Genomic DNA, 19,274 nt, shown 5'->3' on the forward strand with positions numbered 1-19,274 from the left:
TCGAATCCCCTGTCACTACTGCTCTCCTCTTTTCCCTCCTTCCCTCCTGAGTTAAGGGTCCCATCTCGGTGCCAGAGACGCAACCACTGCAACTTGTCCCTGGGAGGTCGTCCCCATCAACAGTATCTAAAACGGTGTACTCATTATTGGTGGGAACGGCCACAGGGGTGCTCTGCTCATTCTTTCTATTCCCCTTCCCTCTCCTGACAGTCACCCAGCTATCTGTCTCCTGACTCTTAGGGGTCACTATCTCCCTGTAACTCCTCTCTATTTCTGCCTCTGACTCCCGAATGATCCGAAGTTCATCCAGCTCCAGCTCCATAATATCTTCCCTGATCAATACTGCGCCCTCCCTTTTCTCTGTCTCCTAAGTTTTCAAGTGCACCTTGTGAGTACTGGTTTCAAGACTCCTACACTCTTCTCTTGGATGGCTGCTTACATACTGTGTGAAATCCTCTGACAGCTGAGGTGATCGTTGCCTGCATAGTGTGATCCAGGACAATTTCAGCCTCTACTAAACACTGATTTGGAGCGTGAGTAGCTACAGCGCCTATAAAAAGTACTCACTCTGCGCCCCCCACCCCCCCCCAGAAATTTTCATGTTATAAGTTTTACAACATTGAATTACATTGAATTTAATTTGGCTTTTTGACACTGATCAACAGGAAAAGACTCTTTCATGTCGAAGAGGAAACAGATCTCCACAGTGACGTAGGGGAGCATGATCACCTACGTCTTTGACATAACACGTAATGATGATGATGAATTATGAAAACCACTTGTGAGTGGTTTATAATTCTTGAGCTATTACATAACGGATGAACTGTTGCAATAAATGGTATAAGATCACTTAATTGCAGGAGACATTTTAGAATGTAAAAAAACTATTTCCCCTTTAGCTCTATTAACTTTCTTAAAAAGTTGAAATCCCTGATAATTTGCTTCCAGTTTTAAATATTAAGGATGGTTATGCTTGTTGATTAGAGAAACAAATTATCAATATGAAGTAATATCATTGCTGGAATTAGTAAAACACAAAAAGAGCAAATTGAGATGTTTTAAATTATTCTCAAAATTACTTATAATTCTATTTCTAACTTCTGTTGTTTCAGTCATTCCAAAATCAAAGAATATCAAATCAGTCCTGTCATTTTGGGGTAAATGTACAGAAGGAGGATGTATTTTATATTTATCAGCTGAACAGTTCCTCACACAGCTGAGAAATAGTTATACACAGAAAGTGGCTGCAAAATACCCAGGACAGACGGAGAGAGGTAAGCTACATACAGTATAACATGCCTGGTTGATTATCTATGTGGGATTTTTCAAAATATACATTTTGTAATCTTAATGAATGCTATGTGAATAATTTAATAAGAAATATAAGATTAGGGCCATTCAGCCCCTCTATCTGTTCTGTTAGTGCTGATTTTCCTGCTCTGTCCCAATATTCCTTGATTCCTCTAGTTATAGAGCACAGAGCAATACAGCAAGGCTACAGGCCCTTTGGACCAATGAATTCACAACAACTACAAGGTCCACCCAGATAGTCCCAATTTCCTGCATTGATCAAGCTGCCTCAGGGCCCCACCCCTCCATGCACCTGTCCAAGTGCTTCTTCAATGCTACTATCTGTCTCAACCACTTCAATGCCTGTCTCGACCACTTCCATGCATGCTGGAACATGTCCTGGATTTTCGGCAAACAATTGAGCTGGATGAGATACATAAAAATTGGTTAATCTTAGAAATGAATACCAGTATTTATGAAACATAACTTGGACCAAATAGTAAGCTTTGTTCCAATTTCTGTGATCACTTAATGACTTTCAGCTATTATTTGAGTGCAAAAATATCCTAAAATTCTCCCCATTCTAACTTCTTTTTGTCAACAGTTTATGTACTCTTGATAAGCCTGGATGTATGGCTCCTCATGTAATATAATCTGATAATTATGGAAATGCTAAGCAGCTGAAAATCATCTTGTAGACAGCAGATCTGCATGATAAAAGCAAAAATATTGCTAATCCTTTAAACATTTTACAGGGCACTAATTAAAGGTTGAAACATGTACTCAACATTACAAGTTGAAGCTGAAATTACAAACATGAAAACAGAAGTTGAATTCAACCAGATGATCCCCTGACATCCAATAAGATCATGGTTGATCTAGCCTTGATCTCAATAAAGTTTCCCACTCTTTTCCCATATCTCTTGCTCCCTTCTACTTCAACTGCCTGTTGATTTATGCCTTAAACATTCTTGATGGCTCTCTGGGCTAGAGAATTCAAAAGATTCACAATAAATTTTCTTCACCTGTATCTGAGGTGGTAATCTCCTATGCTGAAACTATGTCCCCAGTTCTAAATGAGAAATATCCTCTCAGCATCTTAGGCTTGAAGAAGCTATTCAGTGAAATAGGCAGCGTGCAGGGATTGTAAGTGTGGGATGTTTTCTCGTGCAATTCTTTTGACTCAACAAACTGTACTGTTATGTTGGAGTTGCTGCATCTTTCTAATGGCTTTGGGAGAAATTGCAAAAGCTGCAGAATATATACCACCACCATATTATGTACAGCCGAGAATTTTACATTTAGTGAGACTAGAAATGTGTTATGTTTGATTACATTAACAATATATTTGGATTCCAGTTAATTGGAACAAATTGGGACCAGTACATTTTGGCCCAATTAAGCAGCTCTCCAGCTAGCCAAAGTTTCATGGAAATATATAACAAAATATAAAAAAACAAACTACCATTTAACTGAGTAACTAATTATGTATTTAAATAAAAACAGAACAAATTAGAACACTGACAATACTACTACAGTACTATAAAATTGTGTATTAGTTCCTAACAGTTATTGATGGAGGAAATAATCCAGTGTACACTGACACAAAAATGCTGGAGAAACTCAGCAGGCCAGGTAACATCTATGGAAAAGAGTACAGTTGATGTTTCAGGCCAAGACCCTTTGGCATGCCTTGTTCCTTTGATTTGACCGTAAATCAACAACATCAGCACAGATACCTAGTACGTATAATGGATTACCTTCATACAATACTTTCGATTATTGTATCCTCCAAATTTTTATTTATATTGTAAAATTCAAGATGATTGTCAATACTTTCAAATTCTTCATAGTTCGTCACTTGCTGAAGTAGTGAAATTGTTTCATTTTTACACCTGGCCGTTTCTGGCATCTGCAAGTTTGAATGCTTGAAAGCACAGTGAGCAAAACATTCTGGATTATCTTACTGCTCATTTATCTCCAACTATCAATGACAAAAATCACTGCTTCTTGTACGCAAACACACAGAACTGGTCTTTCTAAGTATGGTGCGGTGTCTAGTTGCTGTGCAAATGCATGAGACTCATACTAGTTAGAAACTGTTCAGCAACAGTCTCTTGCCCCAGCTAAGGAGCAGAGTGTTCCAAATAAATGAAGGGAATCCCTGCAATTTTCTTGAGTAGTTTTGTTCTTTAAGAGTCTTGGCCTAAATATGCGGCTGCTCCAGTTAGCTGTAGCCCAATTTGGATGCAATGTAAACAGCAGTAAGGATAATTGTGAGCTATTTTGGAGAGGTTTAAATTAATGAGGAAATAAATAGATAAATAGATCATTTGTATTTTTGTGGCTTCTGCATTCTTTATTATGGGTTATTTTCTTCTTGCTCAGTTCTATCAAGCCACTACAATGCCATCCCTATGTCTCTTAGGGGATAATGTCATGAATATTGCCAACTAAACAGTCCTCTGGGACACAGAACTCTTAAACTCCACAGATTTTTTGAAACACCTTAACCCAAGCCTTAATCCAGAATTAAGCCAAGGGATATGTCAATGTCCAAGACTAGTATTGAATAGTCTGTATTGGATAATTAGATTATATGTCATTTTAAAAAAACACAAGTAGCTAAGGTCTCCAATCATATGGTAAAATTAAACAAATGCAATCTCTCCACATTCAGAAAACTGACCTACTCTTGTCTCAGGTCACTGATTAATCTTCTCTCTTTAGTAGAGTTCAGATTTGCAGAAGCAGCTGACTGCATTGATTTTACGGTATTATATAGAGCCTTGTGTAGGAATCATGACAACACATTTGGATTTTGATCCCTCATCAATTAGAACATAAAAAAATAGGAGCAGGAGTAGGCTATCTGGCCCGTCAAGCCTGCTCCACTATTCAAAAAGGTCATGGCTGATCTGGCCATGGACTTGCCTCCACCTATCTGGTGCAGCCTCACCAGTACCCTGTACAGTTGCAGCATAACCTCCCTGCTCTTAAATTCAATCCTTCTAGCAATGAAGGCTAACATCCCATTTGCCTGCTGCACCTGCAAACCAACCTTTTTTGATTCATGCACAAGCACTCCCAAGTCTCTCTGCACAGCAGCATGCTGCAATTTCTTACTATTTAAATAATAATCTGCTCTTCCATTTTCCTTCCAAAGTGGATGGCCTCACATTTACCAACATTGTATTCCATCTGCTAGACCCTTGCCCACTCACTTAACCTATCTATAACTCTCTGCAGATTCTCCATATCTTCTGCACAATATGCTTTTCCACTCAATTTAGTATCATCAGCAAACTTAGATACGCTACACTTGCTCGCCTCTTCCAGATCGTTAATGTATATCGTGAACAGTTGCGGGCCCAGCACCGACCCCTTTGGCACACCGCTCACCACTGATTGCCAACCAGAGTAACACCTCTGCATCCTTACCTCATGGATAAGTCTTTTATGCGGCACCTTATCAAATGTCCTCTGGAAATCCAAGTAAATAATATCCATTTGCTTTATGAAGACATATTCCACATTAATTTAGTCAGTCTTATGCTTTCACTTTTTATGATTCATTTTCATTTTGTATTCTATTGAAACATGTTAATAAATTTAATGTTAATCATTCTCATGTTTTTACAAGTATTCAGAACACTTCTGCACCAGATTGTCAGCTGTTGTGAATTACTGCCTTGCCCTAATGTTGCAGAGGAATCGGTGACAGTCTTCCAGTTTTTCAACTATGTTAAAAAGTACTATATTACTCAGGTTGGAACTCATCTGATTAGCCTTGCAAAGGAAGGTAAGAGGAAATGTTATTTCCCTGTACAGGAATTAGAGTGTGTGACTGATCAAGTGACAAGACAAAATCATGAACTAAAGCAGTAACCCCATTGACACAGAACTAGCAACTTGTTGAAGACAGTAGGCAGCTGGAGCAAATGTGTATAAATAGAGCATGTGTTTTACAGCCACAATGTAGTAGCACTTGGGCCAAGTTATAAACTCATAAACAAACTTTGGTAGATTGAGACAGAATTCTAAAAGATACCACATTGAATATCATTGAATGTTAAACTTCCGTTCTGTGTTATCTGACTAGTGTTATCAGTTGTTCAGTGTTTTTATGGGTTATGTTCTTGGCATACCTATTTGGTGATCTCTGAATTATAGTAATGAATTCAACCAAAAACTGTCTTTTTCAGTTAAAACCAACAATGTTATCTAGGTTGGCTCAGAACTCAGATACTACACATGGCATCATTTTTATTTTACAAGATATTTGCAACTCAGTGAAACCTAATCATATACAATCTGTGGCACAGAGGTGTGAAAACCACAACAGGAGAAACTGAATGTTTACAAATGAACAAAATTAAAAAAATGTTAATTTTCTCATATTGTTTTTACATTGATCAATTTCAGGCACTGTACAAATATTGTATGGTGTTTCGATCTTTCTTAGCATTAACCAGGTGAATAACACAAATATAAACACAACAGATGCAGTCGCGGGAAATACAGAGTAATACACACAAAATGCTGACTGAACAGTCTCAGCCGAAAATGCTGTCTCTTTATTCCTTTCCATAGATCCTGCCTGATCTGCTGTGTTCCTCCAGCATTTTGTGCTTGTTAGTCTGAATAACACAAACAAGTTTTATATTTGTTCAAATGTGTAAATATACAAGCTAAACCCTACAACTCTGTAATGAGATAATTTATATGAAAGATGTGGCTGCAAAGTTCAAAGTGTAAAGTAAAATTTCTTATCAGAGTACATGCATGTCACCACATCCAACCCTCAGATTCTGCGAGCTACCTAGCAAATCTATAGAATAGTGACCGTAAACAGGATCAATGACAATAAACTGTGCAAATTCAAATATAAATAAATGGCAATAAATAACGAGCATGAAATAACGAGATAAAATGTCCTTGAAGTGAGACCATCAGTTGTGAGAACACCAGAAGTAAAATAAATGTTCAAATGCCTAATGGTTGAGAGGTAGTAACTGTTCTTGAACTTGGTGGTGCGAGTCCTGAGGCACTTGTACCTTCTACCTGATGGCACCAGCGAGAAAAGAGCATAGCTTGGGTAGCGAGAATCTTTGATGATGGATGCTGCTTTTCTGCAGCAATGGTTCATGTAGATGTGCCTAGTAGTTGGGAGGGTTTTACCCGTGACGTACTGGGCTGCATTCACTACTTTTTGTAGGATTTTTCACTTAAGGATATTGGTGTTCCCATACCAGGCCATAATGCAGCCAGTCAGCACACTTTCCACCAGACATCCTTATAAGTTTGCCAAAGTTTTTGATGACACACTGAATGTCGCAGACTCCTGAAGAAGCAGAGGTGGCGTTGTGCTTTCTTTGCAATTATATTTATATTTTTGGGCCCAGGACAAGTCCTCTGAGATAGTGACACCCAGAAATTTAAATTTATTAACCTTCTCCACCTCTGATCCTCCGATTGATTATACATGCAAGTTTTAGGATGATCAGTACTTTAAGATTTGGCAATTAAAAGGAATCTAATGATCTACAATTGATATTTGAGACATTAACATAGATTGTCTCAGAATAGTAGAAGTAACTTTACTGCATTTGTATAGGTGGTGTTAAATTAAAAGAAATTAGGGAAAGCTGAAACAAACTCAGTCTTTAGAACAAAATTCTTGGAGATAGATAATGTTATTCTCCATTGGGATCAACACTGAATGGTGATCAGTATAACTTCATGTGACCAGTACAGCTTTGGTATTGGTATTGGTATATTGTTGTCACATGTATGAAGATACTTGAACAGCTTGTCTTGCATACTGTCCATACAGATGAAATCATTGCATAGTGCATTGAGGTGGAACAAGGTAAAACAATTACAACACAGAATAAAGCATAAAACGTACAGGAAAAAGTGCAGTGCAGGTAAACAATAAATTGCAAGATCATAATAAGATAGATTGTGAGGTCAAGAGTCCATTTTTATCGAACAAAAGATCAGTTCAAGAGTTTGATAACAGTTGGCTAGAAGCTGTCCTTGAGCCTGGTGGTAGTGCATTCTGGCTTTTATGTCTTCTACCTGGTGGGAGAGGGGAGAAGAGAGAATATTCAGGTTTAGTGGGATCTTTGATGATATTGACTGCTTTGCTGAGTCAGTGGGAAGTATAGGCAGAGTCCATAAATGTGAGGCTGCTTTCTGTGATGTGCTGAGCTGTGTTCACAACTCTCTGCAGTTCTTTGTGGTCACATGCAGAGCAGACACTATACCGAGCCGTTGACCATCTGGACAGAATGCTTTCTGTGGTGCATACATTTAGATGTGTGTTGACATGTGGAATCATGGAGTCATAGAGCACTACAACACAGAGAAACAACCCTCAGCCCATCTAGTCTGTGCCGAACTATTATTCTGCCCATTGACCTGCTCCTGAACCATAGTCCTCTGTACCCCTCTCTTCCACATACTTACCCAAATTTCTCTAAAATGCTGAAATTGAACCTGCATTCTCCACTTCCGTTGGAAGCTCATTCCGTACTCTCACCACCCTCTGGGCAAAGAAGTTCCCCCTCATGTGCCCCTTAAATATTTCACTTTTCACCCTTGGCCTATGATCCCTATTTCTAGTCTCACCTAACTTCAGTGGAAAAAAAAGATTGCTTCCATTTACCCAATCTATACCCCTCATAATTTTGTATACCTCATATTAAATCTCCCCTCATTTTCTTATGGTTCAGGGAATAATCCCCCCAACCTCTTCAACCTTTCCCTGTGACTCAGGTCCTCAACTTTGAGCAATATCTTTGTAAAATTTATCTGTACTCTTTCAATCTTAATGATATCCTTTCTGTAGGCAGGTTACCAGAACTGCAAACAATAGACCTCACTAACACCTTATATATTATTCTAACTCTTGTACTCAATACTTCGATCTATGAAGGCCAATGTGCCAAAAGCTCTCTTTATGACCCTATCTACCTGTGACACTACTTTCAAGGAATTATGGATGTTTGTTTTAACGCTACAGAAATTAAATTTATAAAACTAAGCAATTACATTTCTCCAATCCATTATATGTGAGTGTCTTGGTTTTAAATAACAGAAAATCATTTTAAAATATTTGATGAGTATACCAGTCTTAATAAAACTTATTATGTTGGGTAAATGTTAATAATAAATTCAAAACTCTGTATAATTTGCTTTAATTCAAACCATAAATAGCTTAAATTGTCTTCACAGTCTCACAAATTAACGCCATGAACGAACACTCATAAGACTGACTAACTTCCAGAGCAGTTGTGTTTCAAACTAGTGGAAAAGATATGAAAATTCAATTTGGGTTACACATTAATCACACTTGAAATTCCATGATTTTTTGTACTGAATGTGTTGATTTCAGGCAAACTGCACCAGAAGAAAACAATACAAGTTAGCAGAAGCTCCAGGCCAATATATTTAGTAATAGTTGTGTTTATAGTCCCCATTTTGATCCATTTCCACATTGTGCAGTCACTCAAAGCTTTTGACTTCAGACATTTGGTCACTCAATTTAACATTCCCTTCTTTAAATTAGGATACTTTTACCGTCAAATGGCAGTGGTCTGAAGCATCATGGCACATTCTTCTATATTAATGATGCTATGTTATTGTAAGTTTTGGTATATGTGGACAGAAACATTGGAATGTGATTACCAAACTCTCAGGAGGAATTGGTATAGCCCATATCTTTGATTTTAGGAATTATCACACGATTGGAAATGGGCTGTCATTGATAAAATGACATTCCCAGTGGTGAAAATAAAAATGAATGAGCCAAAATAAGAACTACCGTGGGGCAGCGCAGTAGTGTGGTGGTTAGTAAAACGCTTTACAGTACAGGTGACCTGGGTTCAATTCCTGCCGCTGCTTGTAAGAAGTTTGTACTTTCTCCCAATGACCGTGTGGATTTTCTCTGGGCCCTCCAGTTTCTTCCCATAGTCCAAAGACATACTGGATGGTCAGTTAATTGTTCATTGTAAATTGTCTTGTGATTAGGCTAGGATTAAATGGGTGAATGCTGGTCAGCATGGCTCGAAGGGCCAGAAGGGCCTACTCCACACTATATCTCAGTAAATAAATAAAATAAACTTCTGGTAAATTGCACGTAACAATAGCCAGAATACTTAAAGGTTTTATATATTTTTTTAAAAAACTGTATTTACATATTGCTTCTTTGGCTGTTTATACTTCTAGTATTTCTGCCTGAAGCACTACATTCTACACACAAATATAAAGCACTGAAAAAGTTAAAAGAAAAGCTGGTGTCAGAACTGCAACCTCTGCGTCAAACATTACAGTCCATCAGTTTTCTTCAGTTGGATGAGAACCCCAAAGTTGCTCAAACTGCGACGTCCTTTCTTCGAAGTGCTTTAGCAAACAACGTATTTAGAACAAAGGTAAGCATTATTATCCTCATGCTATGAATAAAGAAGTCTTAAAATACTTTTTTGTGATTTAGCCTGATTATTGAATGTTGTTAAGTAAAATAGCAAATCATGAATACTGTAGAATTAAGATTTGATCCACACAGATTTATGCCTTGAATGTATACTCATAATGTAACTATTTGCACACTTTAACCTCCACATGAAATAAAAAGTTCCTGTCTTAATGGGTGGCTAACAAAATATAAAAGAAATCAGAAAATTAAAAAATACATTTGCACAGATAATTTTAAATAAGTAAAATGCTTCAAAGCGATAGACTAAAGGAACAAGATAGGATTAAGCAGTATTAAAAGGATGTGGTGATAAAATGATATATTAGTCACATCCCCCATTAAGGTATGACAGTGGATTAGGAAAGAAACGGAAGCTTTCAATATCATTAGAACTAACACATGGGTCAGGTTCTACTGAAATAGTGGAGAGCAACTAAATAATACATCTAGTTAATCATGTAGAAATTAGCAAGTAACTTTTAATGAATATCCATTGCTGCTCGCTCTTCTGCCAATATTTTGACAGCTTGGCAAAAAAGCTTTTGCAAGTTTTTTTATGATGTTACTGCTTTTTCACATTCTTTGCCCACTACATTCACCACAGACAATTATATACAAGCACATTTTCGTTGATATGATTGATACTGGCAGCTAATCAATCACTTTTGCCATGAAAACTATTATTTCTAGTGTCATTCCTAATAGTTTTGAAATATTAAACTTGTCACTTCTTTTTTTTTCACTCTTTATCTATTATCTTTGTCTCTTTAGTTTCCATTTGTACCTGATTTGACAAAAAGCTTCCTCAGTCTAATTCGATCTGCTACCCAGTTTTTTTCAATCTGTTAATCTCAATGCCTATAAATCACAGTGCTTGGTGTGTGGTTTACCGGTACCTCTGGAATTGTACAAATGAATGCATCAGAGACGTAGGCTTTCCCAGCAGCTTACCTGATAAATGTGAGGTTATGCATACACAGATTCAAGTTTTTGCCCTAAAGTATATGTGTTTGTCCATTCCTGCAGAAGTGAATTGAGATCTTTCTTTCCCTACCTCCTGCCCAGTTAAAACTCAACCTGTTTTCTCTTTTTACCAGTTCTGAGGAAGAGCCTTGCACCTGAACTACTAACTCTGTTTCTCTTACAATAATTCTTAGTGTGTATCTGCGCTGTGGATTCAACATAATTAACCTAATTGTAATTTTAATAACTTATAACTGACTAATTAATTGTATATTTCTTAGGCTTTGGCCTACTACACAGAAATCTTGCAAGAAAGAGACGTACAACAACAAAGAGCTGCCTGCCTGGCACTTAAGCAGCTGAAGGTAAATTGGGATCTTGTGCTAGTACCAGTGGCATTAAAATATCTCTGGCAATCATAAACCATAAATCCAGGTGGGGTTTCAAACTGTGAGAAGGATATAAAGCCTGCAAAAGGATATGAAAAGGTTAAGTAAATAGACAAGAGATATAATGGAGGAAAATGTGAAGTTTAGAAGATTGAAGAAAAGCAAATTATTATTAAAACTAAGAGACTATAAAATGTGGTGCAAAGGGATCTGGGTGTCCTTGTACATGAAATAGAAAAAAGTCAGGAAGAACAGGTATTTTAGAAGCCGATGGAATGTTGTAAATAATAGAGTTTACAAGTAAGAACATTCTCATACAGGGTGCTGCTGAAATTGCCGTAAGAGTAACATGTGTGACTGTGACACCATAATTAAGGATTGATTTCCTTGCCTTGCCAGCAGCACAGAACAGGTTCAGTAGGTTGATTCCTAAGATAAAGCAGATGATGTAAGAAGGGTACAACTTACACGGTAAGCGGTAGGGTACTGAGGAATGTATAGAACAGAGGGATCTGGGAAAGTGGCATTACAGGTAGTAAAGTCAGCAGGAGAGCAGTGTCAAGGTCATTATTAGATCAGCAATAATCATATTGAATGGCAGTACAGGCTCGAGGGGCAGAATCATCTATTCCTGCTACTGTTTCTTCTGGTTTTGCTTGAAGTAAAGTTTTAATATACAGTACTGACTTTTTTTAAAGTCAGTATTGTCAATTTAAGGGCTTGAATTTTAAAAAGAGCAACAGTACAAAAATACTACTGAGGACAGCACATCGATAACACATTTCTTCACTTTGCAGGGAGAAGCTAAAATCAGATGTATTGGTATTATAGTGGAATAAAGGAAATTACAGAGGCATGAGAGAAGAGTTGGCCAAAGTTGAATGGAAGGGGACACTAGCAGGGATGACAGCAGAGCAGCAATGGCTGGAGTTTCTGGGAGCAATTTGGAAGGTGCAGGATTGATACATCCTATAGAAGAAGTATTCTAAAGAGAAGATGAGGCAAATGTGTCAGACAAGGGAAGTCAAAGACAGCATAAAAGCAAAAGAGAGCGCATATATTTCAAAAATCAGTGGGAAGTTTTTAAAAACCAACAAAAGTCAACTAAAATAGCAAAAAAGACGAAGTATTTTCAGAGTAAAAGAAAGGTGAAAGTAGACATCAAACTACTGAAAAATGATGCTAGTAAGGTGGTAATAGGGAACAAAGAAATGGCGGACAATCTTCACCTTGGAAGACACCAGCAGCATGCCAGAAATTTGAAAGTGTTGGGGGTAGAAGTTGGTGTAATTTTCACAATATTCGAGAGTGTCAGAGGGCAGAAGTGAGTGTAGTTGTTATTAATAAGAAGGTTCATGGGAAGCTGAAAGGGCTGGAGGTAGATAGATAGGTCACCAGGACCAGATGTGTAAGTGCAAATATCACTCCAAACTCTAAGAAGGGAGGAAGGCAAAAGAAAGGAAATGTTAAGAAAGCTAGCCTGACTTCAGTGGTTAGGAAGACAGAGTTATTAAGGATGAGGTTGCGGGATACTTGGAGGCACATGATAAAGTAAGCCAAAGTCAGCGTGGTTTCCTTCAAGGGAAATCTTGCCTGACAAATCTGTTGAAATTCTTTGAGGAAATACCAAGCAGGATAGATAAAGAAGAGTCAGTGGATGTTGTTTGCTTGGATTTTTAGAAGGTCTTTGACCATGTGCCACAAATGAGGCTGCTTAACAAGATAAGAGCCCATGGTATTACAAGAATGATGCTAGCATGGTTAGAAGATTGGCTGTCTGGCAGGAGGCAACGAGTGGTAATAAAGGGGACGTGGTCTGGTTGGCTGCCAGTTGTTAGTGGTGTTCCGTAGGGGTTGGTGTGGAGACGACTTCTAGAAGTGATAGATGAAATATATTGCAGGGAAGTGTATGGTCATGCATTTTGGGAGAAGTAATATAGGTGTAGACTATGTTCTTAATAGGAGAAAGTTCTTGTGCAAGAAATCCTTGTGCAAGATTTCCTAAAGATTAATTTGCAAGGCAAATACAATTTTACCATTCTTTTTGAGAAAACTAGAATGATAAAAGCAAGGATGTAATGATAAGTCTTTATAAGGCATTGGTCCTGCTGCTGTAGGAGTATCGTGAGCAGCTTTCGCCCCTTATCTAAGAAAAGATTGTTGGTTTTATGAGGGCCCAGAGGAGGATCACAAGAATTACTTCAGGAATGAAACGATGAACATATGAAGGGTGTTTGATGGCTCTGGGCTTATTCTTGTACTTGCTGTAGTTTAGAAGAACATTGAATATTGAAACACCTAGATAGAGTGGATGGGGAGAGGATGTTTCCTATAGTAGGAGAATATAGTAGGACCAGAGTGCACATCCTCAGAATAAAGGGACATCCCTTTAGAATAGAGATGAGAAGGAATTTCTTTAGCCAGAGGGTGGTGAATCTGTGGAATTCTTTGCCACAAATGGCTTCAGATGCCAAGTCATTGAGTATATTTAAAGCGGAGATTGTTAGATTCTTGATTAGAAAGGGTGGCAAAGGTTATGGAGAGAAGGCACTAGAATATGGTTGAGGAGGATAATAGATCAGCCATAATGGGATGGCAGAGGAAACTCAATAGCCTGAATGGCCTGATTCTGCTCCTGTGCCGTATGATCTTACAGAGTGGAGAATATACAGGTGAATTTGAATTTGTCCTGTTTCTTTTGTTAAGGACAAACCTGCTTATTTTCCTCTGTCAAGTTGATGAACAGCTTAATGGAGATGCAGCTAATTATAATATACAATCCTTCAGCTCTACAATTAGGGTGTTACAAAAACGCTCCCTGTCTTTGTATGTTTAGCCATTTTCAGATTTTACAAAGTGCATCAAATTGATTGAGAATCCCATTCTGTAATGGTGGGAATCTCAAGAGAAGGGCACATCCAAATACTGGCACTGGCTGGATAGTTGGAAATGCATCAACATTGTCCTTCATTGAGGATCTGGAAGCTCTTAGGACCTTCTCCTCTCATTAAATTCTTGAATTATTCACTGCAATCATCATCGTTTATAATAGCACTGCTGATCATAAATCTGATCTGTTGATTTGGGATTGGTAATCTCTTGCTTTAGCATGCTGTTTCTCTTCTTTAGCACTGATGTAGCCTTGTGTATCATTTCCACGAGGCTTGACACTCACCAGGAGTCCATGGGGTTGGAGGTTGGATCTTTTAACTTTTGGATTAGACTCCTTAATTATTTTTTTTTCAGTTTCACAATTAATTATCTGCTTACATTTTAAGTAGTCTTATATGCACATAACAGTTTAATATGCCTCTAGAAGCTATACAAAGTACAAGTCAGGAAAGCTCTGGAAGCTTCTTTTAGCTGCACTAAATAAGTAAGAATTTTCTGATTGGTCAACTTGCGACTGCAGTATTAAATAAGCGTTTTCTAATTGATTAAATCTCATCTATAGATTTGAATGGAATTTTTCTCATCTCTATGGGTATAAAAAAACTAAACATAAAGCAGCATCATCTTAACCTTCTTTGCTTCTTTAATCTTAGCTTTCCCTGTCACTGTCTATTCAAGTTTTCCTGTTCTTTCAACTCTTAATAAAATGATCATGAAGCAACAAGTTTTGTGCCTCTTTCCTGACTTCTAAAGGAACCTTGGATTAAAACACCAGAGTCCAACAGAGGCAAAGTACCGGAATAGATAGAAGATGAACTGACTGGCAGGAGGGATAAATAAAGGGGTCCTTGTCAGGATGTCTGCCGATGTCTAGTAGAGTTCTGCTGGAGTCACAGTTGAGACCACAACTTCACAGGTTACTCATCTGAACAAAGGAACTGATGACATTGTGGTTAAGGTCAAAGAGGATACCAAGCTAGGAGGAGGGTAGTGAGTGTTATGGAGGCAGGCAATCTGCAGAATGACTTGGACAGGAGAGGAGAGTGGATAAAGACATGGCAGATGGACTGCAGCATTGGGAATTGTGGGTTATACATTGATAGAAAGAATAAAGGTGTAGACTATTTTCTAAATGGGTAGAGAATTTGGAAATCAGAGGTGCAAATGGACTTGGGAGTCCTGATGCAGGGTTCCATCAAAGTTAACTAGCAGGTTGAGTGGGTAGTAAAGGCGGCAAATACAATGTTAGCATTCATTTTGGAACAATGTGTTGATCCTGCAGAGGATCCAGAGGAGGTTCCCAAGAATGATCCCGGGAATGAAATGCTTAACCTATCAGGTGTTTGATAGCTTTGAGCCTGTACTCATTGGAATTCAGAAGGATGAGAAGGGCATCCCATTGAAACCTACTAAATACTAAAAGGCCCGGATTGAGTGGACATCGAGTTGATGTTTCTATTAGTAGGAGAGTCTAGGATTTGATGGGCCAGCCTTACAATAAAGGCATTTCCCTTCAAAACAGAGATGCCGATTTTTATTTATTTAGAGATACAATGTGGAACTGACCCTTCTGGCCCAGTGAGTCTCACTGCCCAGCAACCCACCTATTGAGCTCTAGCATAATCACAGGACAATTTACAATGACCAATTAAACAGTATATCTTTGGAATGGGGGAGGAAACCAGATCATCTGAAAAACCCATGCATTCATGGGGGAGGATGTACAACCTCCTTACAGGCAGCGTCAGAATTGAACTCCGACACCTGAGCAGTAATAGTGTCATGCCAACTGCCGCACTACTGCAGCGCCCCAATGTGCGCTGCTGGTAATGGCCCTTTAACACCTCATGGAAGACTTGAGTCGCTTGGCAGGTTCTAAATTCATCCCTTTTGGCATAGCAGTAGTGTCACTCAGGATGGGTGTGAAAGCTGTATTTGTTGCATCCACCAATGAGGATACTGGGAAATATATCTGCAATAAGTAGGACACTGAGACGAAGGTTAAGAATACTTATCACTTCTGTTAGTTTTCTTACCAGTTGCCACAAGCAAGGATGGCAGTTCTCTCCTTCCCAGTTCAACTAAACAGCAATGCCTGGAACTAAAGTGCTTCAGCCAGTGAATATTATGTCTTTGCTACAGTGTTGCTTCCAATTGGTATATACTATAGATAATGATTGATCCCTCAGCCAAGGCCATAGTAGTGATCCAATATTAGCCGTATGTGGATGGCAGAGGACTAATGAAGTTTGAACTTGACAAACCTTCTTAAGATCACTCCTCCTCTTATTCAGTATACAGCTACCTCTGAATTAGTTAGAACTGTTGATCTGACAATGGAGGAGGCCGAGATGTTGGATGAAAGGTTTGATTTTGAAACTTTCCACCTACAAGGCCACAGTAGAAATGTAAATTCAACAGTCAACTATTGTTTGTGACATATTGCAAGAATGCACCTATGTTTCTTCATCAGCAATGATAATTTCCAGAGGCATTTCCAAGGCAAGCAATCACAGGCCTTTGCACTTACATATCACTCTATGTTGAAATATTGCTGTTCCTCCTATATTTCCTGTCAAGATTGCACGTCTCAGTTCGTATGAGAACATGTTCACCACATGGACAGCATCTGCCAATGAGGCAGCTCATCACTACATCAACGACAGTTAAGGAAAGGTACTAAATGCTGTCTATATGCAGCTATGAACAACTAAGATTTCACTGAAGCTATACTTTTAATCTTAATCTTGTAATACACATTTGTTAGTGGGTGATAATTTATTAGGTGTAATTATAGCACTTCCACTGCTGCCAGGCATACTTCCTGATCACTTCCACTCATCCCAGCCCAAATTGCACAAGGAAGATAGGGTCATGGGTCTCTTCTGGGAATTAATCTCTGACTAATGGTAGAGATATGGTATCATAGATTTTGTAAAGTTTGTTATAATGTGAAAGTGTCAATGAAATGGTCAATGATTTTGTTTGGTACCCAATAAAATCATTATGTTTCAGTTTGTTTGTTTTTCGATAGCACCTACATCAAAAAGAGTGCCACAAGACAGTGGCCACAACTTTCAAGTAAATTTTGGGATGTACCACAAATGATTGACTTGCCTGTGATGCCCATATCCTGAAAATGAATAAAACTACAAGTTCTACCATCTCTGAATCACCATAATTTCATTAGGTCTAATGAGTACTTACTAAGGAAAGAGGTGGGAGACAAGAGTACACCTCCATACTAACAGGCAATTGGCAGGATGAGGGCAGGAAAAACCCAGGCAATAATACTTCAAATTTTATACCCATGGTATTAAAAAGGTTCTTATTAAATAAAACCATAAGACGTAGGAGTAGTATTAGGCAATTTGCCCTATTGAGTCCGCTCTGCGATTCCACCATGGCTGATTCATTTTCCCTCTCAGCCCCAGTCTCCTGTCTGCTCCCTATTCCCCTTCATGCCCTGACCAATCAAGAATCTATCAACCTCTGCCTTAAATATACATAAAGACTTAGCCTCCACAGCTGCCTGTGGCAATGCATTCCACAGATTTGCCACTCTCTGGCTAAAGACATTCCTCCTTCATCTTTGTTCTAAAAGAATACCCCTCTATTCTGAGGCCACGTCCTCTAGTTTTAGAATCTCCCAACATAGGAAACATCCTCTCCACATTCACTCTATCAAGGCCTTTCATCATTCGATAGGTTTCAATGAAGTTTACCCCTCATTCTTCAGACTTCCAGTGAATACAGGCCCAGAGCCATCAAATGCACTTCATATCTGGAACCGTTCAAATCTGGAATCATTTTTGTGAACCTCCTTTGAATCCTCTCCAGTTTCAGTACATCCTTTGATGAGGGGCCCAAATCTGCTCACAATACTCCAAGTGAGGCCTCAGCAGTGCTTTATAAAATCTCAACATTACATCCTTGCTTTTATATTCTAGTCCTCTTGAAATGAATGTTAACATCACATTTGCCTTCCTCACCACAGACTCAACCTGCAAATGAACCTTTAGGGAATCCTGCACAAGGACTCCCAAGTCCCTTTCAACCTCAGTTTTTTGTATTTTCTCTCCATTTAGAAAATAGTCAACCTTTCCATCTCTTCCATCAAAGTGCATGACCATACACTTCCTGACACTGTATTCCATCTGCCACTTCTTTGCCCATTCTACAAATCTGTCTAAATGTAAAGCTATCACATGAATAAGCAATGGATACTCAATTTCAGCTTTCAACACTTTTTCCACATATGACTTGCCAAATACAGTATAAGGACAACAAATTTCTATTTCAAATCTTGATTAAAATATAATGAACAATTTGATGAAGCTACTAAAGTTATATGGAATCTCATGGTAATTATTTGTAGCACTTAATTCTTGTGTGGGCATTATTAGCAAATTAGATTTTTAGTTTCAGCCCAAGCAATTGAATGGCAACATTGCACTTTCTCACTATGAAAGGACTAATAGATGGCCGAAAACCATGGTCTGCATTATCAAGCTGCTATGGTCGGAATACAAAATTTGGGAAGTGCTCAGGTTGTATGTATGCATTAGTTATGCTCTAAAGTTTAATAGATTACACCAAATACAAATCTTGTTTTTAATTTTCCTTCTAGGCTGTGGAAAGCATTGAACAGATCAGCAGCTTATGCCACTCTCAAGCAGCACAAGTTCACAATGCAGCAAGAGAAACCCTTCTGTCATTTGGTAATGGTGTTTAACCTTTATAATGCATCACTGAAATGGTAACATTTACCATAGCTTTATAGTGTTATTCTCTCAGAAAGACAGTCAATGAACAATAGCATCCACATTGAGATAGTCAGTTGAGACAGCTTGATAATGAGTTAGGGCCAAATTTCCTGTTCTCCATTCAGAGTCTGATTCAGGTTGTGCAAACTGACCTGTGCTGGAATAGAACATGGTACCTTCAGAAATTCAAATCAGCCCTTTTCCAGTTGGTCTACTGCAGAGATTTGCAAGTGAGACATGCATATTAATATATTGATAACATTTTTGCATACTATTATTGCTGAACCAAATAAACATGTATAGTCGTTATCACATATTTCCAGAGAAAGATCTCTCGAATTCTGCCATTCCCGTTGTCCTCAAATCCTTTTAATTCGACCCCCTTGCATCTCTTCTTTTAATCTTCTCATCCTGCTCCACCCTACAATTTATTCAAAATCCTATTCTTTGCTGCCCAATTTTATAATTATCTTTAAAGCCATCTTCAAACTC

General features: G+C 38.3%; 1 protein-coding gene across 7 annotated transcripts in view; it reads left to right on the plus strand.

The window, feature by feature from the left end:
- ripor3 (RIPOR family member 3) overlaps positions 1 to 19,274 on the plus strand; it is a 193,766-nt gene that overhangs the window by 171,496 nt on the left and 2,996 nt on the right. For 5 of the 7 annotated variants that reach the window (XM_072239973.1, XM_072239980.1, XM_072239993.1 and 2 more), the window contains 5 exons: positions 1,113 to 1,274; positions 4,934 to 5,092; positions 9,526 to 9,728; positions 11,017 to 11,100; positions 18,647 to 18,737. In XM_072239973.1, the coding sequence (XP_072096074.1) occupies positions 1,113 to 1,274; positions 4,934 to 5,092; positions 9,526 to 9,728; positions 11,017 to 11,100; positions 18,647 to 18,737 (699 nt within the window). Of the gene's footprint in view, positions 1 to 1,112; positions 1,275 to 4,933; positions 5,093 to 9,525; positions 9,729 to 11,016; positions 11,101 to 16,596; positions 18,740 to 19,274 lie in introns of those variants that run through there. The other 2 variants (XM_072240003.1, XM_072240012.1) reach the window with 2 other exon arrangements.

Source organism: Mobula birostris, chromosome 2 (genome assembly GCF_030028105.1).
Source record: "Mobula birostris isolate sMobBir1 chromosome 2, sMobBir1.hap1, whole genome shotgun sequence".
Lineage (NCBI taxonomy): Eukaryota > Metazoa > Chordata > Chondrichthyes > Myliobatiformes > Myliobatidae > Mobula > Mobula birostris.